Here is a 22,437-nt window from a genome sequence, read left to right on the forward strand (position 1 = left end):
GTTTTATAGCTTGAAAGCAATGGCAGTGATCCACAAATAAATTTAGTAGTAAACCTGTTTCAGATTCTGATCCCATACATTGGTTCCTCCCGGCTCCTGGTGCTTTTTTATCCCATCAATGGTGCCATATCTGGAGTGTCCAATTGTTTGGAGAATGCCTGCAGGTTTTCTTAAAAGTTCCGACCGGTACCGGAGGGGTAATATGAAGTCTCTTACGCGTTTCTCCGCCTTAGTTACGTTCAGCGGCTTCCTCAGAGCAGTATGATACTGCTCTGAGGAAGCCGCTGAACGTAACAAAGGCGGAGAAACGCGTAAGAGACTTCATATTACCCCTCCGGTACCGGTCAGAACTTTTAAGAAAACCTGCAGGCATTCTCCAAACAATTGGACACTCCAGATATGGCACCATTGATGGGATAAAAAAGCACCAGGAGCCGGGAGGAACCAATGTATGGGATCAGAATCTGAAACAGGTTTACTACTAAATTTATTTGTGGATCACTGCCATTGCTTTCAAGCTATAAAACAGCATGCTGTACTAACCATTGAAATAACATCACTAATAATTGTTGCAACTAACTAACACCAGTGACAATATCTATCGCATGGATAAAAATCTCTGACTAATACAAGTTAAAGATTCTGATTAATCAGCTGACTGTGGAAGATCGCTTTACTAACCATACTTATGTAGAGATGTATCTATAGTTGTGTTCAATGTTTGGCAGGATCAGCCGACATACTAGGACGGGACTTTGTTATTAATTATTGTGAAATTTTAGTATATTAATAAAAAGACACGTAATTTTTTAATAAGCGCTGTGATCTGTGTATGTTTTAGTTTTTAATTGTTGGGTGGAGTACTCTCCCTTTTTACAGCTGCTATTGATTAATGTGTGTTTTTTAGATTCCAATTAATGTGTACTTATCTACCCAGCAAATAGCGCCGAGTTACTTTGTTGTGATGATTGCATATGAGCTGGGATTATTGCATCAAATTTGATGCAATGTTGCAACAGTAGAATTTCTCTGTTTAATGTGTGAATAAATTTGTATATAACTTTTTTTACATATATTCAGCTCTCTAGCGCTAATTTTATTTTTCCCTCGTAGATATCAGATGCCCTGTTGTAAATGGCCATGATATTTACTAATTTATTACTAATTTATTACTAGAGACTGCAATATCCTCTTAATTCAGAACATTGCTTGGATAAAGCAGAACTAAAAACACTCAATCTTTAGACTAAAGTATACTATAACAAAATATCCCATGGACATAAAATAGCTAATTTTGGAAGATTTATGCAATTGTTATATAATATATCTCCTATATATTTGTCTAAATCTGTGACTCTGTGCCCGTAACGCTGGGTGGAGTCACAGCGGTGGGCGGAGTCAGCAAGTCTCTGCTCCTGCTGCCTGTCCATCTCTCTCTCTCCCCTCCCCCCACCCATCAGCAGCTCTGATTCCCCCGCCGCGGCGCCGGCCCAACAACAACGGCTGATGCCGCCCCCGGCATACACATTAGGAGGGACGGGTGGCGCAGGAGAAGGCTCTCATAGCCCTCCCTGTGCCGTGTATACACACCCGCCGCCTCCTCCGCACAAATCCCGCTGTCAGCTCTCCTGCTGTGACAGGAGGCGAGTGCTGCAGTGACGTCATCTCCTGCAGCACTCTCCTCCTGTCACACAGCCGGCACTCACTCTCCAGTCTCCGGGGGCTGCCAGCATCTACAGGCAAGCTGGAAACACCCCCGGAGCGAGAGAGAACAGACCCGCGAGGCCACGCCCCTTTCACAGCAGGGCACGCCCCCTTTTCGGTCGCGGGGGGGGGGAGAGATGTGTGTAACAGTAATGCTGAAATGCTGACCCAGTGACGCCTCTGGACACTGTACTGTTTACCAGCCTGCAGCAGCCGCCCACAGCCCCAACGGTGAGTCCCTCCGCCATCCTACCCACTGTTTCTATGTCTGCTCGCAACTTTACACAAGTCTCCTCTTCTGGTGCCCTCCCCCTCCACTACTTTCCCCCCTCTCTTCATCAGCTTCCTCACTGGGGACCCTCCCTGCCGACCCGGGTCTCTATATCCCCTCCCTACCACCCCGCATCTCTCTATCCCCTCCCTACTGCCCCGCGTCTCTCTATCCCCTCCCTACCGCCTCGCGTCTCTATATCCCCTCCCTACCGCCCCGCGTCTCTCTATCCCCTCCCTACCGCCTCGCTTCTCTCTATCCCCTCCCTACCGCCCCGCGTCTCTATATCCCCTCCCAGCCGCCCCGCGTCTCTCTATCCCCTCCCTACCGCCCCGCGTCTCTCTATCCCCTCCCTACCGCCCCGCGTCTCTATATCCCCTCCCAGCCGCCCCGCGTCTCTCTATCCCCTCCCTACCGCCCCGCGTCTCTATATCCCCTCCCAGCCGCCCCGCGTCTCTCTATCCCCTCCCTACCGCCCCGCGTCTCTCTATCCCCTCCCTACCGCCCCGCCTCTCTCTATCCCCTCCTCCCTATGCCTCTGTATCCCCTCCCTACCGCCCGCGTCTCAGTATCCCCTCCCTACCGCTCTGCGTCTCTGTATCACCTCCCTACCGCCCCGTGTCTCTGTATCCCCTCCTACCGCACCGCGTCTCTGTATCCCCTCCCTACCGCCCCGCGTCTCTATATCCCTCCCAGCCGCCTCGCGTCTCTCTCTATCCCCTCCCTACCGCCTCGCGTCTCTCTATCCCCTCCCTACCGCCCCGCGTCTCTATATCCCCTCCCAGCCGCCCCGCGTCTCTCTATCCCCTCCCTACCGCCCCGCGTCTCTATATCCCCTCCCAGCCGCCCCGCGTCTCTCTATCCCCTCCCTACCACCCCGCGTCTCTATATCCCCTCCCAGCCACCCCGCATCTCTCTATCCCCTCCCTACCGCCCCGCGTCTCTATATCCCCTCCCTACCGCCCCACCTCTCTCTATCCCCTCCTCCCTATGCCTCTGTATCCCCTCCCTACCGCCCGTGTCTCAGTATCCCCTCCCTACCACTCTGCGTCTCTGTATCACCTCCCTACCGCCCCGTGTCTCTGTATCCCCTCCTACCGCCCCGTGTCTCTGTATCCCCTCCCTACCGCCCCGCGTCTCTCTATCCCCTCCCAGCCGCCCCGCCTCTCTGTATCCCCTCCCTATCGCCCCGGGTCTCTCTATCCCCTCCCTACCGCCCCGCGTCTCTCTATCCCCTCCCTGCCGACCCGCGTCTCTCTATCCCCTCCATACCGCCCCGCGTCTTTCTATCCCCTCCCTACCGCCTCGCGTCTCTATATATCCCCTCCCTACTGCCCTGCGTCTCTCTATCCCCTCCCTACGGCCCTGCGTCTCTCTATCCCCTCCCTGCCGCCCTGCGTCTCTCTATCCCCTCCCTACCGCCCCCCCTTCTATCTATCCCCTCCCTACCGGCCCACGTCTCTCTATCCCCTCTATCCACTCATACAAATATTGAACCGCAGCAAGGCGTGCAGCGGTTAAGTGGGCGTAGCCCCTTTCGACGGTGTGAAGAGCGCCCGTAGGGCGCGATGAAGCACCTAGTAATATATATAAAAACATGAACTGAAATAATTCATAAAAAGAGGTAACCAGAGAAAGGTGGAAATAGAATGAGCTTAATAAAAAAGAAAAAAAAATATTCCCAAGCATGAGTATTTTAAACAAAGTTAAGCAAAGATTTACTCTTTGTTAATAACCGTTTTATTTTGTTTTAGTTTGTTATTCTTTTTGCTGGTAGAAGCACTTCAGGCTTTCCTCACTATTTAATTATTTAATTAACACTTTATTACAAGCTGTGTTAATTAAATGGAGCATTTCAGAGAGCGGCCTACCGTGACATGTCTCTGGGGTATAAGAGTACTTAGATACAGCGAGATGGGTTTTCTTTTTATTTATTTAGTAAGAGGTAGGAGAGGGTTCCAATTTGCACTTATCTAGAACAGCGGTAATACTCTACTATACAAAATATAACAATGTTCAGTGCCTTAACCAGGCATACCCATGATATTGGATCTAAGAACTCTCAGAACCTTCTTTTATTGTTAACTGTATAACCTACTACACATTGCTGTTAAGAGCAAGCTAAATTGGAGAACCACTACTATATAGAAATGTACCTGCATGCATTTTGTAGCAATCCCATGTGACCCAGTTTATCTCATATGCCTTGCCATATTTGGCACTTACAGTACATAGGATTAGTTTCTCAAAATTCACTCATGAGAAAACCTCTAGTGGCACACCTGCTCAAAACACAAAAGCATAGATACTCTTCCACAGCTCACTATGGGGTACACTTATTAAAGAGTTGTTGCAGACAATCTTCTGAAAACTGCTGTTTTTGGAGGATTTTTCATTAATGAAGTATCCCAGGAATTTACTACGGTAGATATCGGAGTTATGTGTTGTGATCCCACTGTAATCCTTTGCAAAAACGGTTTCTATGGGGACTGTGAAATTTCCAAATTTACCAATCACCAAAAAGCTTAGCTTTCTAAAGATTGGCCCCCAATCACTAATGTCATCTGTAGACTACAATATCACAATTGTAAGTAAAGATTTAGTGTATGCTATAACTTTACTTCCTGGCCTTCACCACCACAGGTCTGACCCAGCAACTATCCAATGGTAAAAAGTCTAGAAAAAGCATTCTTAGTTAGTGCGATATGTGGTCATGGGGAATGCTAATTTTCAGGGCAATAATGATTTTTTTAATAAATAGGTCTCTGTGAGGTTTCACCGTGCATCCAGCAACCCGATATTACTCTCTGTTCCTACACAGACACCGCAGGCCCTATACATAGGGTACATTTAGTGAGAGGGTATCTCGCACCTATATGTAACTAACTGACATTTATAGATAGGTATGTTATAGGACTGTGCAACATAAAGCATGGTGAATAACTTGTTTCAGCTAGCATTTGTGTCCTCTGTGCTTTTAATGATAGCTGTCGCTGCTAAGAAGGTCATTTTGTCACAGTGGATATTTGATGACCAATATAGTATCCTTCATATTTCACATGGCTAGAGTGGAAAACACTGGTAACAAAGAACAACTGGTAATATGTTAGCTAGCTGGTACAAAATATATTCAGACGTAATTATATGTACAGTATGTACAACTTTGCATTGCCTGCAATTTTGTCTATAGACGATGGAGACTCAAGCAAGCACAGCGGGATAACATACAGACTCTATGCCCCCTGTGAAGCAGCAACATTAACCACTGTAGTACCTTTTCAGAATTCATGATACTTTAACTTTACAGAGTAAGCAGATCACTCAGTAAGGTGTCACTGTACTGTCCCATTCATGGCCTGGGTTTGCTTTGCTAAACCACATTTATTTGTACACTAAATCTCATATTTCCTCTTACCGTTTTGCTCAACGAATCCTCCAGACAGAAGCATCTTGTATAACTCTGGTGCTTGGATTTTGCAGGCAATTCTATGAAGTTATTGTTCTGCACATTTTCAACACCCTCCACATTGCGTCTTGTCTTAGCAGCATCTGGGTTGCACTGTACATTGGTGTGTAGAAGAGAGAAGATATAATAAGGTCTGCAAATATATCATTTATTGACATTGTTCTCATTCTTCCTGCATTCGTTTATATGCTGTTACATGATAAGACATAAAGGTTCTCTAACATCATATTTATTTTTCTATTACATATGTATGTACTAAATTGGATTAAATTAAGTCAAATTAAAGGCTCCATGGATCTATTCGTTAAACCCCTTTGTTTAAAGGGGAAGGATTTTCAATAACAGGTTAATCTCCATTATGTTATAAATTTGCGGCACCTATTATGTAGCACATTTTCTTCTTTTGTGTACCCAATGAGTATAATTCACCCTGTATTTAAGGAATAGGCCCAGGGGCGGAACTACTGGCGGGGCAGGCAGTGCATTGCACTGGGGCCCCGCCGCACTCAGGGGCCCACAGCCGCCGGCCGGCATTTAGAACAGATTGACATGCGGACGAGAGTCCGCATGTCAATCTGCGTTCTCCTCTCCCTCCTTGCTGCTCCCCCGCTCCCCCGGCCCCCCCCCCCCCCCCCCCCTATGTGTTGGAGGGACACGAGCGCATCGCGCGTCTCTCTGTGTCCCTCCTGGCTCTCCCCCGGCCGCTCTAAGGAAGCATGTGCCGTTCGTGAGCTCTGATTGGCTCACGAACGGCACATGCTTCATTAGACAAGCGGGGGAGAGCCAGGAGGGACACAGTAGAGACGCGCGATGCGCTCGTGTCCCTCCAACACATAGGGGGGGGAGGGGGGACCGGGGGAGCAGGCACTGGGGGGACAGATCTGGCACTGGGGACATATACCTGGCACTGGGGGGACAGATCTGGCACTGGGGACATATACCTGGCACTGGGGGGACAGATCTGGCACTGGGGACATATACCTGGCACTGGGGGGACAGATCTGGCACTGGGGACATATACCTTTCACTGGGGGGGCATATACCCGGCACTGAGGGCATGTACCTGGCACTGGGGGCATATACCTGGCACTGGGGGGGAATATCTGGCACTGTGGGAGAATATCTGGCACTGGGGGGGCATATACCCGGCACTGGGGGCATATACCTGGCACTGGGGGGGAATATCTGGCACTGGGGGCATATACCTGGCACTGGGGGGGAATATCTGGCACTGTGGGAGAATATCTGGCACTGGGGGGGCATATACCCGGCACTGGGGGCATATACCTGGCACTGGGGGGGAAGCAGGCACTGGGGGGGAATATCTGGCACTGGGGGCATATACCTGGCACTGGGGCATATAACTGGCACTGGGGGGGCATGTACCTGGCACTGGGGGCATATACCTGGCACTGGGGGGGAATATCTGGCACTGTGGGAGAATATCTGGCACTGGGTGCATATACCTGGCACTGTGGGGGAATATCTGGCACTGGGAGCATATGTGGCACTGGGAGCACGGCCCTAGCAACAAGCACTACCCACTAGCAACGAGCATGACACCCAGTGCATGAAACCCCTGGCAACGAGCATGACATCCTGGCACTGTGCATGGAACCAAGTGCATGAAACCCCTGGCAACAAGCAGGTAATTTCTTTTTTTATTTGTTGGGACTGCCTGCCGCAATGTGTAAAAAGGGGGGACTGCCTGCCGCTATGTATAAAAATGGGGAATCTGCATGCCGCAATGTAAAAATGGGGAATCTGCCTGCCGCTATGTGTAAAAAGGTAGAATCTGCCTGCCGTAATGTGTAAAAAGGGCACGCTATCTGCCGTTATGTGTAAAAGTGTATGGTGTCTGCCGTAATGTGTAAAATGGGGACGCTGTCTGCCGTAATGTGTAAAATGGGGACGCTGCCTGCCGTAATGTGTAAAAAGTGCACGCTGTCTGCCGCTATGTGTAACGAGGGCACGCTGTCTGCCGCTATGTGTAACGAGGGCACGCTGTCTGCCATTGTGTAAAAAGTGTATGCTGTCTGCCGCTATGTGTAACGAGGGCACGCTGTCTGCCGTTATGTGTAAAAAGTGCACGCTGTCTGCCGTTATGTGTAAAAAGGGGAATCTGTTCGCTGTAAGGAGTAAAAGGGTCTCTACCTGGTGTAGTGGTGCTACTGTGCGGCGTAATTTGAAGAATGGAGACTACTGTGCACCGTTTTATGAATTGGTATTATTTTGTGGACACACCCCTTCCCCACGAAGCCACGCCACTATGTATTTTTGCGCGCGCGCCTACGGCGCGCACTGCCCATGGGGTGTACTTGGATGGGGGGCCCAAAGCATTTTGTTGCACCTGGGCCCACCGCTTGCTTGTTCCGCCACTGAATAGGCCCATCTGTCAAACAGAGAAAGGGGAGTGTGTAGTCTACTATTATTACTACTACAACTACTAATAATACTAATAATCATCATTTTATTTATATAGTGGTTTTCTCAAGTAGGACTCAAGACGCTTTAAATTTGCATAAATGATAGAAACCATGACCATAATACAGAGTTGAATCAGACATTTTGTATCATCAATTCCATGGATTGCCCATCCTACCCATGAAGGTAGTAGGCGAGGCAGCCATCTTGGGCACACTACATAGGTTAACCTAGAGGAATACATATGATATCCCGGCAGACGGGATGCCGGCTGTCACTATACCGACAGCAGCATCCTGTCTGTCGGAATCCCCACAATGAGGCAGCGAGTCCCCTCGCCGCGCTTCAGGCCTGGTGGCTCGCTGTGCTCGACACAGGTTATATTCTCACTCAGTTTGTGGCATGGATATTAACTGCACCCCCGCACAGTCATTGCATGGAAAAGATGATACACAATGGAGGAGCTACAGAATACTAAATGCACTACATCGACAAACCATAGGCAAATGGAAGGGGGGGGGGGGTGGAATAGAAGGTCGGGATACTAGACGCTAATGGAATCGTGGAGGTAAACTTACTAAAACTGGTCATGTTGCCCATAACAACCAATCAGATTATATCTATTATCTTCTAGAAGCAGCTAGATAAATGTTAAGTAGAATCTGATTGGTTGCTATGAGCAACATCACCAGTTCTGAAAAACTCCCACCTTAGTAAATTTACCCCACTACAGATGAGGCTGCCATATTGGTCTCACTACATAGGTTGCTATGGGGGAGATTTATCAAAGTTTGGAGAGAGAAATATCACCCTGAATGTGACATAAGCAATGTATGGATATAAGATATACAATAGATAAAAATGAAAGCAGCCAACAAAAGGCCCACTGAATAATAAGCTCCATGTGTTGTTCATCTTGCCCAAGAAGGCCATCATGAGCTCACTATAGAGCTTACAGGGGCAGGATGAGCCACTTGCAAAAAGTGTGATACACAATGGGAAATTGCCTAACAAAAAAACATCACAAAACAGAGATAATAGTGGTTACTGAATGTACTGTACAATCTGATTGTGACAATCACAATATTCTGATTTGGAATTATTGGCATGATTATTAGACATGTAAGTAACTGCTGTTCAGAAGATTACCTTTATCAGATTGTGTATTTATCATTGTGATGATCATTGCCAGATTGTGCATTAAGCTGCTGATCACACTAAGAAGTCCCCGGTAGGCTAAAAGTAAGTCATGCTTAGAAGTCATATGCTTCAAATTCAAATAAATGGTTCAGTTTATACTTACACCTGATGGAAGGATCTCACAGCATCCTTCTTGCATTGCCATTTGTGGATCACAGTATATAAGGAATTTCTGGATGTCAATCTATACAAAAAAAAAGTAAAAAAAGAACCGTAGTGTGAGACTGGGCATATAGTAATAACAACTTGATATGATGCCACTATTTGGTTAAAACTTACATGTACTGGGGCTCCATTCACCATGTCCAGCCCAATAAAAGTATGTCCTTCAACAGGTATGGATGTCCTGGGCTCAACTGGTTTGCTTGAAATATAGCTGCAGTCAATATGAATGGATACAACCCTCTCTTGCACACTCAGCACAATCTTGTGCCACCCGTTGTCAAACAGAGAGTACACGCCATGTCCAGTGAAAGTACAACCCACGTACTCTACACCACGACCTCTTGCACGGAAGTCCAGGCTTCTGTCCTTGCCATTGAAACTTATGGAGATCTGTAGAAGATTCATATTAAGAGGTTTTGTGAAGTCATTGCTAGAAACAGCAACACCGAACAAATAAGTATTGAGGACTAGTGAATAGGCAAACTCAGAAGCAGATAGGCTACAATCTTTTAGCCCGCCTACAGTATGTACAGTATATGTAGTTAATTACAGTGATGACTAAATAAAGACTGAAGAGCTGCATGTAGATGGAAGCACATCATTAATTATTGCAATGCAGAAGATTGTGTACTGGATAATTAATATCTCTAAGTTTAGTAACACCTATTTCCCAACACAAGAGTCAAATGAGTTTAGAAATATTAATGAACAAGCACACAATATTTTATGTTATATGGACTGTGGTGTAGAGCATACTTCACATTAAGTTATTATGATCTGCACCTCAGCAAGGACACTGCACAGTGGGATCTAAGCATGATGCTGCTGCTCTGGGCTGCATTTATAGCATGATGTACACAGTTTTAAAGGTGTGTACACACTAGGCAATATATTTTAAACAGCATCGCTCATTTTCACCCTTATGAGCAATATAATTTGTAATATTGCCCAGTGTCTTATGCACTATGCGATGAACGATGTGCGCGCACGTGGGTCGTCAACGACATCCGCTATCATCCGTACTTGCAACTCAATCTGGGGATACCATGGTGCTGAATTCAGTATTACCTCCGCTCCCCCCGCAAGACCCCCCTCCCCCACACATCGCGTAGTGTGGACCCAGCTACCCAGCATAAGACTCTTTAAAGGGACAATTAAGACCCACTCATATTTTTTAACTAAAGGATAGTTGTTTAATAAATACTCCATAAGTTGATGAGTTATGTATTAATAATCTAACTTTTGTCCATGCTGAAATGTGTATGAGACCAAGAAATTAGAGAATAGAACAAAAATTATCCATTCTATTTCATTGGTTACTGGATGTCTTCATTTACAATAAATACAACCTTGAAGAAAGGTAGTAAGAAAGGATCATGGACAAAATGACAGGTACCTGTGGATATCCCAGCTGGTCACTGATTTGAAAAAGGTACCAGTCTTCATCTGTCACCTGTTTCTTTAGCAATAGGGTCGTCACCAATGTGAACTCATCGGGTAATCCAAGAGGGAACACCTGTCTGAGATGAGACAATGAACATCCCAGGTTAACTGCATTTTAAAGATGTTTTTCTGTGTTCTCCTAATTCCCAATGAGACATTTCTCTAATGCATTGCACACATTACAGTCACTGGAGTATTATATCTCTCTCCATAATAATTTAATTAAGGCTAGTTTAGTGTGAGTGGCGGATTGTGTAATTCCTCTGTACACTCTTGAAGCAAAGACAAAGCCGTTAGAATAGTGAAATGCGTGTGCAGACTATTAACACATTCTCTTTTTGCAACATCTTTGATCCACACTCTGTGTTCTGCTGAAATTTATGGTCACAGATCTCTCCTGACTTTCCATAAAAAACATCAAAACTTCCTCTAAATAAGTTAGATATAAAATAGTAAAGGTGCAGACAGTTTGCACAACGTTGTCATTTTATTGGAAAAGATAGTCAAGGCTGGTGGTTTAATTACAGCTCAGAGAATAACTAATTACACTTTCAATCTCATTATGATGCCAAAAGAGAATCTGGCACTAACTAGGTCTCCTGCCTGCGGGGAATTATATAATGTATTTCAGGCACTCCTGGCCATGAAAGGGTTGATCATGTGAAACTGTATATACTGATTATATTATTAACAAAAAGTGTCTTAGAACAGGGATATTGTGGATTCCAGGAAAAAGTACAAACAAGATATAAAATGCAATATTATGGCTTTAATTTCATTCTGTGGCCTAACAGGGCATACTTTGCCACCCAACCTCCACTTCAATCAAAGTAATTAAAATAAGACAATTTATTTACATGGACGCTCTCATAGTTTATTTTATTATTTAGCTTCATACTGTTGGTGTTTTGTTGCATTCTTTGGCTGTCAACTAAATTCTATTAGATATACCACAGAAGGGTAGTAATAACAATATAATTCTGCATAAAAGTAGGTATGAAGATTTCTTATGACAACACCGGTTGCTCAGTGTGATCTTGATGTCATATGACGTTTTCACGATAATGTTCCAAAAAAGCAATATGTAATGCCCCAGCAATGGAAAATAACGTGTTTTTATAAATTGGGGCTCCTCAAAACCATTATTCATCCACCCAAGACCATCTGGGAAACATGCCAAGATTAAAAAAAATAAAAGCTTTCAGTTCTCCATTGCGTAATGAGTTGGAGAGGTGCCCAGGCTGATACTTGTCCCGAGGCTCACTTTCCAGGATTAGGAAGGGTTTTTACGAGAGAGTCAGATAGCTGCCTTCAGGGTGCACACCTTAGCAATATCAATCTTAACAGTTGCCTTGTCGCGCTGGAGTGTTTGAGGTGGGATGTGGTTAAAACCATTGCAAACATTTGAGGTGGACAAACTTTCTTAATTGACAATAGCTATTAAAACCACACGGAGAGTTCTGGCTAATATACAACCAGTCTGAGCATTTTATAGTAACATATTCTAATCATGAAATCATTGCAATAATGAGGAACTCACGCTGTTTGCTCTACAAGCCGGGCCCCTCCAAGTCGCATGATCAGGGGTCCTTTGGGATTCCGAATTTTCTTTACAGAGCTCATTTTCTGGAGGGAAAATCTCTTGATCAAATTGAACCCTACATGAGAAATGAGAATGATTTATTGTGTGTCTTAATAGTTTAGCATTTGTTGTGGTTAAAATACATTAATTTCTTTAAATGTGCAATCTAGTACGCTTTCTAATTGTCTTTTGCGTGTCAGCTGGTGCAGCGGTTTATATAGCGCATTTACCAATAGAAGACTGACAATCACCATGCCTCTGGGTACATTAGTAACACAAATTATACATGTCAAGGCACACGTCTCCCAATATTACTGCAATTTATCAATGCTTCAAGAAAATAACAAAGTGCATAATATACAGAAACAAAATGCAAAATAGATTGCACAGAGATTTCCAATAAGAAACAGAAGTTATTTACTTTTCTACTGAGGAAAATAATCTTGCTTTCCAAGTTTCCATGTGTAAGAAGATTTAGAAATATTTAAAAAATGACACAAAACACATAATAAATGTTGTGATTAACAACAGAGCAAAGATGTTTCATGATTGCTGGGTATTTACAGTCTGATGTGCAGTTGGATGCATTTGCATAAGATGCCTTCCACAAAAATTGCGTTTTTCCGTGTTTACGATGAGCTGAACGTAACTAAAAATAATTATGATTTACTAAACATAAAATAATAGTGATAATAAATATAAACAACACTCCTATTAAAGTGGCAAAAAGTCCTCAGATGAACTCATATTTCCAAGTTAAAATAAATGTCCAGTCGTGATAGACTTGGCACCTTCATTGTGAATTAAATCCTGAATAGTGATAGTAATAAGCACACCAAATATGGTACACATATTATAATCACTAGTAAGGATTTAATTCACACTGAAGGCACCAAGCCCAATCACAATTGGATAACTTCAAATACGTTTAACTTATCATGCTAGACATGCCAAATATCATCAAGAACTTGATTATGATACAGTGTACCAGGTTTTTTTAATATATATTTAAAAGTCATTACAAGTGTGTCCACCTGATGTATAAGGGCCTTATCCCAGCCTTGTATTGCCTAGTATTTCTGCATATGGTGGCCAATTCCGGGATCGGGATCAGTGGGATCCCGGGATTTAGGGCCAAAAATGGCCAGGATTCAATCCCGAGATTGGAAGCTCCAATCCCGGGGATTAAGGGATCAGCATTGAGCGTCCACAGGATGCTCAGATGCTGCCCGGCTTCCTCCTTCCGGCTCCCCAGCGCAGCATGAGAGGTCACACTGCGCTGTCAGCCGCTGCTGGGAACCGCTAGCAGCGATCAGAGGAAGTTCCCCTCCCGCCCGCCCGCCCCCGGTATATGGTGAGTTATATGTGCGGGGCGGGGTGGGGCGAGGGGGGCAGCCACCTAGCTAAAAGCCAATGCCGGGTATCCGGGAATCCCGGAATTGGCCATTTTTCAATCCCGATACCCAGGATTGAAAAAATGGCCCGGGATTGGCTTCCCTATTTCTGCCTTTCGCAGAAGGCCTTCATCTATTTCTTCTCCCGCATTAGTGGTAACAAGCCCACGCTAAGAGCGCTGGTGCTTGGTTAATATCTTTGGGGTGATGGAGTGGACATATTTTTTATTTAGTTATTTTGCTAAATCTTCACTAGCACTGACTTTTGGAATTCAAACAGACGTATCTGCAGATACAGTCTCTGTAAGCATAAATAAACATAAATGTAAGATGCGGCCATATCTGCACATGGATGTAATCATATTATGCACTTGCACAGTACCAAAATTTGTATTTTTAGGCAAAAATTAGACCATTAATATTCACAACAATTTAGCTGAACATATGAAATTTAGGAAGAGTTTTATCTTTCCTTTAATTTCTTTTAAGCTCCACTTACATAAAAATAATTAATCCATCTTAAAATTGCTAATCTCCCTAGGATACATACCTCTTTAAATTTGGCTGATACCTTCTTACTTAGCTCCATGAATTGTCAAGAGCTTGTAGGCATGCTTATAAAATATTTTTCTAGAAATGAATCCCCTGCCATATCCCCTTCTGTGGTACGGGAAGCAAAGAAGTCCACAAACAGGGGGTAGGTTTATTGCTGTGTCAGCAGCCAGAAATAAGGAGGTAAAAGGGTTGATCTGCCAGCTAGAGTCTCAGATCCTCTCTCTCCTCAGACAGCACCAAGGATCATTTAGCTACGATCATCTAAAGAGCTTGTCTCGGTGAGGGGCCACCTCAATGCGGTTCTGCTAAGAAGACTGATAGGTTCCTTAAATGGGTACAACAGCATTTTTATGAAAAGAGCAGTAAAGTGGACATGCTTCTTGTCTGGTATCTCAAGCAGAGGAAAACACGTAGTTGCATTTCCCACATTAATAATAATACTGCACAGTCTCTTTATTACCTGGATATAATTTTGAAGGAGTTTCAATTCTTTTACTCTTAACTCTATAATTTAACCTCTTCTCATCCCTTCCCACCGGACCTTGAGCAAGACACAGATGACCACCTGCCTTGTAATTTGCCAAAGCTTCCTTCCATAGCAGTGAAACTGCTCAATTCTGAGAAGTTGGCTTCAGTTACTGGTCCTGATGGCCTCCCTGTCTGCTAGTACAAGAGATTTGCCAGGGTTTTTGCTCAAAAAACTACCTCCCTTTTTAATGCAATATTGGATTGTGGAACCTTTGACTTTGGCACCATGAAAGCTAAGATCCCAATTATACCTAAACAGGGAAAGAATCTAATTGCTGAATGTACATATGAATATTTTTGTTAAAGTTCTCGTACCATAAACCCACAGGCTTGGTCTTGTGAAAATTGCACTTCTTAGATAGTAATAATTAGAGATGAGCGGGTTCGGTTCCTCGGAATCCGAACCCGCCCGAACTTCATGTTTTTTTTCACGGGTCCGAGCGACTCGGATCTTCCTGCCTTGCTCGGTTAACCCGAGCGCGCCCGAACGTCATCATGACGCTGTCGGATTCTCGCAAGGCTCGGATTCTATCGCGAGACTCGGATTCTATATAAGGAGCCGCGCGTCGCCGCCATTTTCACACGTGCATTGAGATTCATAGGGAGAGGACGTGGCTGGCGTCCTCTCCATTTAGATTAGAAGAGAGAGAGTGAGATTGATTTTAAACAGAGACACTTGATTTACTGGAGCTTAGGAGTACTGTAGAGAGTGCAGAGTTTAGTAGTGACTGACCACAGTGACCACCAGACAGTGCAGTTTTATTTAATATAATCCGTTCTCTGCCTGAAAAAAACGATACACAGTGACTCAGTCACATACCATATCTGTGTGCACTGCTCAGCCCAGTGTGCTGCATCATCTATGTATATATCTGACTGTGCTCACACAGCTTATAATTGTGGGGGAGACTGGGGAGCAGTGCCAGTTATAGGTTATAGCAGGAGCCAGGAGTACATATTATTAAAATTAAACAGTGCACACTTTTGCTGCAGGAGTGCCACTGCCAGTGTGACTGACCAGTGACCTGACCACACTGACCACCAGTATAGTTAGTAGTATACTATATTGTGATTGCCTGAAAAAGTTAAACACTCGTCGTGTGACTTGTGTGGTGTTTTTTTTTTTATTCTATAAAAAACTCATTCTGCTGACAGACAGTGTCCAGCAGGTCCGTCATTATATAATATATACCTGTCCGGCTGCAGTAGTGATATATATATATTTTTTATATCATTATTTATCATCCAGTCGCAGCAGACACAGTACGGTAGTTCACGGCTGTAGCTACCTCTGTGTCGGCACTCGGCAGTCCATCCATAATTGTATACCACCTACCCGTGGTTTTTTTTTCTTTCTTCTTTATACATACATACTACATCTCATTATCAACCAGTCTATATTAGCAGCAGACACAGTACAGTAGTCCACAGCTGTAGCTACCTCTGTGTCGGCACTCGGCAGTCCGTCCATAATTGTATACCACCTACCCGTGGTTTTTTTTTCTTTCTTCTTTATACATACATACTACATCTCTTTATCAACCAGTCTATATTAGCAGCAGACACAGTACAGTAGTCCACGGCTGTAGCTACCTCTGTGTCGGCACTCGGCAGTCCATCCATAATTGTATACCACCTACCCGTGGTTTTTTTTTCTTTCTTCTTTATACATACATACTACATCTCATTATCAACCAGTCTATATTAGCAGCAGACACAGTACAGTACGGTAGTCCACGGCTGTAGCTACCTCTGTGTCGGCACTCGGCAGTCCGTCCATAATTGTATACCACCTACCCGTGGTTTTTTTTTCTTTCTTCTTTATACATACATACTACATCTCTTTATCAACCAGTCTATATTAGCAGCAGACACAGTACAGTAGTCCACGGCTGTAGCTACCTCTGTGTCGGCACTCGGCAGTCCATCCATAATTGTATACCACCTACCCGTGGTTTTTTTTTCTTTCTTCTTTATACATACATACTACATCTCTTTATCAACCAGTCTATATTAGCAGCAGACACAGTACAGTAGTCCACGGCTGTAGCTACCTCTGTGTCGGCACTCGGCAGTCCGTCCATAATTGTATACCACCTACCCGTGGTTTTTTTTTCTTTCTTCTTTATACATACATACTACATCTCTTTATCAACCAGTCTATATTAGCAGCAGACACAGTACAGTAGTCCACGGCTGTAGCTACCTCTGTGTCGGCACTCGGCAGTCCATCCATAATTGTATACCACCTACCCATGGTTTTTTTTTCTTTCTTCTTTATACATACATACTACATCTCTTTATCAACCAGTCTATATTAGCAGCAGACACAGTACAGTAGTCCACGGCTGTAGCTACCTCTGTGTCGGCACTCGGCAGTCCATCCATAATTGTATACCACCTACCCGTGGTTTTTTTTTCTTTCTTCTTTATACATACATACTACATCTCTTTATCAACCAGTCTATATTAGCAGCAGACACAGTACAGTAGTCCACGGCTGTAGCTACCTCTGTGTCGGCATTCGGCAGTCCGTCCATAATTGTATACCACCTACCCGTGGTTTTTTTTTCTTTCTTCTTTATACATACATACTACATCTCTTTATCAACCAGTCTATATTAGCAGCAGACACAGTACAGTAGTCCACGGCTGTAGCTACCTCTGTGTCGGCACTCGGCAGTCCATCCATAATTGTATACCACCTACCCGTGGTTTTTTTTTCTTTCTTCTTTATACATACATACTACATCTCTTTATCAACCAGTCTATATTAGCAGCAGACACAGTACAGTAGTCCACGGCTGTAGCTACCTCTGTGTCGGCACTCGGCAGTCCATCCATAATTGTATACCACCTACCCGTGGTTTTTTTTTCTTTCTTCTTTATACATACATACTACATCTCTTTATCAACCAGTCTATATTAGCAGCAGACACAGTACAGTAGTCCACGGCTGTAGCTACCTCTGTGTCGGCACTCGGCAGTCCGTCCATAATTGTATACCACCTACCCGTGGTTTTTTTTTCTTTCTTCTTTATACATACATACTACATCTCTTTATCAACCAGTCTATATTAGCAGCAGACACAGTACAGTAGTCCACGGCTGTAGCTACCTCTGTGTCGGCACTTGGCAGTCCATCCATAATTGTATACTAATATCCATCCATCTCCATTGTTTACCTGAGGTGCCTTTTAGTTGTGCCTATTAAAATATGGAGAACAAAAATGTTGAGGTTCCAAAATTAGGGAAAGATCAAGATCCACTTCCACCTCGTGCTGAAGCTGCTGCCACTAGTCATGGCCGAGACGATGAAATGCCAGCAACGTCGTCTGCCAAGGCCGATGCCCAATGTCATAGTACAGAGCATGTCAAATCCAAAACACCAAATATCAGTAAAAAAAGGACTCCAAAACCTAAAATAAAATTGTCGGAGGAGAAGCGTAAACTTGCCAATATGCCATTTACCACACGGAGTGGCAAGGAACGGCTGAGGCCCTGGCCTATGTTCATGGCTAGTGGTTCAGCTTCACATGAGGATGGAAGCACTCAGCCTCTCGCTAGAAAAATGAAAAGACTCAAGCTGGCAAAAGCAGTAGCACCGCAAAGAACTGTGCGTTCTTCGAAATCCCAAATCCACAAGGAGAGTCCGACTCCAATTGTGTCGGTTGCGATGCCTGACCTTCCCAACACTGGACGTGAAGAGCATGCGCCTTCCACCATTTGCACGCCCCCTGCAAGTGATGGAAGGAGCACCCGCAGTCCAGTTCCTGATAGTCAGATTGAAGATGTCAGTGTTGAAGTACACCAGGATGAGGAGGATATGGGTGTTGCTGGTGCTGGGGAGGAAATTGACCAGGAGGATTCTGATGGTGAGGTGGTTTGTTTAAGTCAGGCACCCGGGGAGACACCTGTTGTCCGTGGGAGGAATATGGCCGTTGACATGCCTGGTGAAAATACCAAAAAAATCAGCTCTTCGGTGTGGAAGTATTTCACCAGAAATGCGGACAACAGGTGTCAAGCCGTGTGTTCCCTTTGTCAAGCTGTAATAAGTAGGGGTAAGGACGTTAACCACCTCGGAACATCCTCCCTTATACGTCACCTGCAGCGCATTCATAATAAGTCAGTGACAAGTTCAAAAACTTGGGCCGACAGCGGAAGCAGTCCACTGACCAGTAAATCCCTTCCTCTTGTAACCAAGCTCACGCAAACCACCCCACCAACTCCCTCAGTGTCAATTTCCTCCTTCCCCAGGAATGCCAATAGTCCTGCAGGCCATGTCACTGGCAATTCTGATGATTCCTCTCCTGCCTGGGATTCCTCCGATGCATCCTTGCGTGTAACGCCTACTGCTGCTGGCGCTGCTGTTGTTGCTGCTGGGAGTCGATGGTCATCCCAGAGGGGAAGTCGTAAGACCACTTGTACTACTTCCACCAAGCAATTGACTGTCCAACAGTCCTTTGCGAGGAAGATGAAATATCACAGCAGTCATCCTACTGCAAAGCGGATAACTGAGGCCTTGGCATCCTGGGTGGTGAGAAACGTGGTTCCGGTATCCATCATTACTGCAGAGCCAACTAGAGACTTGTTGGAGGTACTGTGTCCCCGGTACCAAATACCATCTAGGTTCCATTTCTCTAGGCAGGCGATACCGAAAATGTACACAGACCTCAGAAAAAGAGTCACCAGTGTCCTAAAAAATGCAGCTGTACCCAATGTCCACTTAACCACGGACATGTGGACAAGTGGAGCAGGGCAGGGTCAGGACTATATGACTGTGACAGCCCACTGGGTAGATGTATGGACTCCCGCCGCAACAACAGCAGCGGCGGCACCAGTAGCAGCATCTCGCAAATGCCAACTCTTTCCTAGGCAGGCTACGCTTTGTATCACCGGTTTCCAGAATACGCACACAGCTGAAAACCTCTTACGGCAACTGAGGAAGATCATCGCGGAATGGCTTACCCCAATTGGACTCTCCTGTGGATTTGTGGCATCGGACAACGCCAGCAATATTGTGTGTGCATTAAATCTGGGCAAATTCCAGCACGTCCCATGTTTTGCACATACCTTGAATTTGGTGGTGCAGAATTTTTAAAAAAACGACAGGGGCGTGCAAGAGATGCTGTCGGTGGCCAGAAGAATTGCGGGACACTTTCGGCGTACAGGCACCACGTACAGAAAACTGGAGCACCACCAAAAACTACTGAACCTGCCCTGCCATCATCTGAAGCAAGAAGTGGTAACAAGGTGGAATTCAACCCTCTATATGCTTCAGAGGTTGGAGGAGCAGCAAAAGGCCATTCAAGCCTATACAATTGAGCACGATATAGGAGGTGGAATGCACCTGTCTCAAGCGCAGTGGAGAATGATTTCAACGTTGTGCAAGGTTCTGATGCCCTTTGAACTTGCCACACGTGAAGTCAGTTCAGACACTGCCAGCCTGAGTCAGGTCATTCCCCTCATCAGGCTTTTGCAGAAGAAGCTGGAGACATTGAAGGAGGAGCTAACACGGAGCGATTCCGCTAGGCATGTGGGACTTGTGGATGGAGCCCTTAATTCGCTTAACAAGGATTCACGGGTGGTCAATCTGTTGAAATCAGAGCACTACATTTTGGCCACCGTGCTCGATCCTAGATTTAAAGCCTACCTTGGATCTCTCTTTCCGGCAGACACAAGTCTGCTGGGGTTGAAAGACCTGCTGGTGAGAAAATTGTCAAGTCAAGCGGAACGCGACCTGTCAACAACATCTCCTCCTTCACATTCTCCCGCAACTGGGGGTGCGAGGAAAAGGCTCAGAATTCCGAGCCCACCCGCTGGCGGTGATGCAGGGCAGTCTGGAGCGACTGCTGATGCTGACATCTGGTCCGGACTGAAGGACCTGACAACGATTACGGACATGTCGTCTACTGTCACTGCATATGATTCTCTCACCATTGAAAGAATGGTGGAGGATTATATGAGTGACCGCATCCAAGTAGGCACGTCACACAGTCCGTACTTATACTGGCAGGAAAAAGAGGAAATTTGGAGGCCCTTGCACAAACTGGCTTTATTCTACCTAAGTTGCCCTCCCACAAGTGTGTACTCCGAAAGAGTGTTTAGTGCCGCCGCTCACCTTGTCAGCAATCGGCGTACGAGGTTACATCCAGAAAATGTGGAGAAGATGATGTTCATTAAAATGAATTATAATCAATTCCTCCGTGGAGACATTCACCAGCAGCAATTGCCTCCACAAAGTACACAGGGTGCTGAGATGGTGGATTCCAGTGGGGACGAATTGATAATCTGTGAGGAGGGGGATGTACACGGTGATATATCGGAGGATGATGATGAGGTGGACATCTTGCCTCTGTAGAGCCAGTTTGTGCAAGGAGAGATCAATTGCTTCTTTTTTTGGGGGGGTCCAAACCAACCCGTCATATCAGTCACAGTCGTGTGGCAGACCCTGTCACTGAAATGATGGGTTGGTTAAAGTGTGCATGTCCTGTTTTTTTTTTTTTTAAATATATTTATTGAAGAGTTTTCAAGCATATACATGTAAATACATAAAATGCAAGAAGAAATGTACATACAACAAATGAGTAATACGTATTAGGCCTGAGAAATATGCGCGTGGGGAGGGGAAACACATAAGGGTAACCGAGATGGGAGGGGGGGGGGGGTGGGGAGATGAGACCAGCAGAGGGTGAGTATTAGGGCCTGCCCATAACACTCCTAACCACCTCATGTTGCTAGTGCCATTAAAGTTAAAAAATAATAGATAAAAGAAATAAAGTTATTATGATATGTAAATTGTAAGGTTAGCCATATATAACAGTGTACTTAAACCTTAATAAATGATTCATAAGCTAGCATAGAGCAGTCCAAGGTTTCCAAGATATGTTGTTTGGTAGATACTGCCAGCGATTCTATGAGTGGGCTCCATTTGCGACAAAACTTTCGCGTATTGAAAGATGGAGATGATAAAACCGATTTTCTATTATAAAACAATAACTGTAAAAGCTTCTGCTTGACTTCCGCAAGGGAAGGAGCAGAACGTTTGACCCACCTAATCAGTATGCATTTTTTCCCAAGTGTGAGGATCACACTGAGGAGAGGGATGTGTTCAGCAGTGATCTGCCAGTTTGTGAAGTTTAATGTGAGGCAGGCTAGCTGATCTGGTGCTATGTTTATTAAAAATATACTATTAATATATGCAAAAAGTTTGCACCAGAATTTTCTGATTTTTCTGCATTCCCACACGCAATGTGCAAAAGAAGCAGAGGCTTTCCCACATTTAAGGCAGTCACCAGATTCGGCAATTAACATATGTGATCGTTGTGCCGGTGTTATGTAAGCCCTGTGTAAAAATCGCAGGTGGACTTCCTGGAAGTAAGCTGATGACAAAAATTTCAATGATTTTTCGCAGGGTTGTGTAATGTCAGAAATGGAAACTAAATCAGGAATGTCGCCTTTCCATTTCAGCATTAAGTTATCCCATTGCGCAGTGGGTAGGCAGGATATCAAAATGGCATAGAGATATTTTATCCTAAATGGACGCGACTGGGAGGAATGCAGGAGAGTTTCAATATCTTGAGATGCAGAGTTGACCTTAGAGGGAGATATTGCATGGGTCGAGGCATCATATGAAAGAACAAAGTGACGCACCTGGAAGTACATGTATAAGTGTCGAGGAGATAAATCGTATTTTTGACACAGC

General features: G+C 44.8%; 1 protein-coding gene across 9 annotated transcripts in view; it reads right to left on the reverse strand.

The window, feature by feature from the left end:
* COL16A1 (collagen type XVI alpha 1 chain) overlaps positions 1 to 22,437 on the reverse strand; it is a 303,979-nt gene that overhangs the window by 240,775 nt on the left and 40,767 nt on the right. For 7 of the 9 annotated variants that reach the window (XM_063954229.1, XM_063954228.1, XM_063954227.1 and 4 more), the window contains exons 4-8: positions 12,214 to 12,331; positions 10,627 to 10,750; positions 9,345 to 9,620; positions 9,169 to 9,249; positions 5,391 to 5,534 (exon numbers count right to left, since the gene is read on the reverse strand). In XM_063954229.1, coding sequence (XP_063810299.1) covers positions 5,391 to 5,534; positions 9,169 to 9,249; positions 9,345 to 9,620; positions 10,627 to 10,750; positions 12,214 to 12,331 — 743 coding nt within the window. Of the gene's footprint in view, positions 1 to 5,390; positions 5,535 to 5,819; positions 6,044 to 9,168; positions 9,250 to 9,344; positions 9,621 to 10,626; positions 10,751 to 12,213; positions 12,332 to 22,437 lie in introns of those variants that run through there. The other 2 variants (XM_063954230.1, XM_063954231.1) reach the window with 2 other exon arrangements.

Source organism: Pseudophryne corroboree, chromosome 2 (assembly GCF_028390025.1).
Source record: "Pseudophryne corroboree isolate aPseCor3 chromosome 2, aPseCor3.hap2, whole genome shotgun sequence".
Classification (NCBI taxonomy): domain Eukaryota; kingdom Metazoa; phylum Chordata; class Amphibia; order Anura; family Myobatrachidae; genus Pseudophryne; species Pseudophryne corroboree.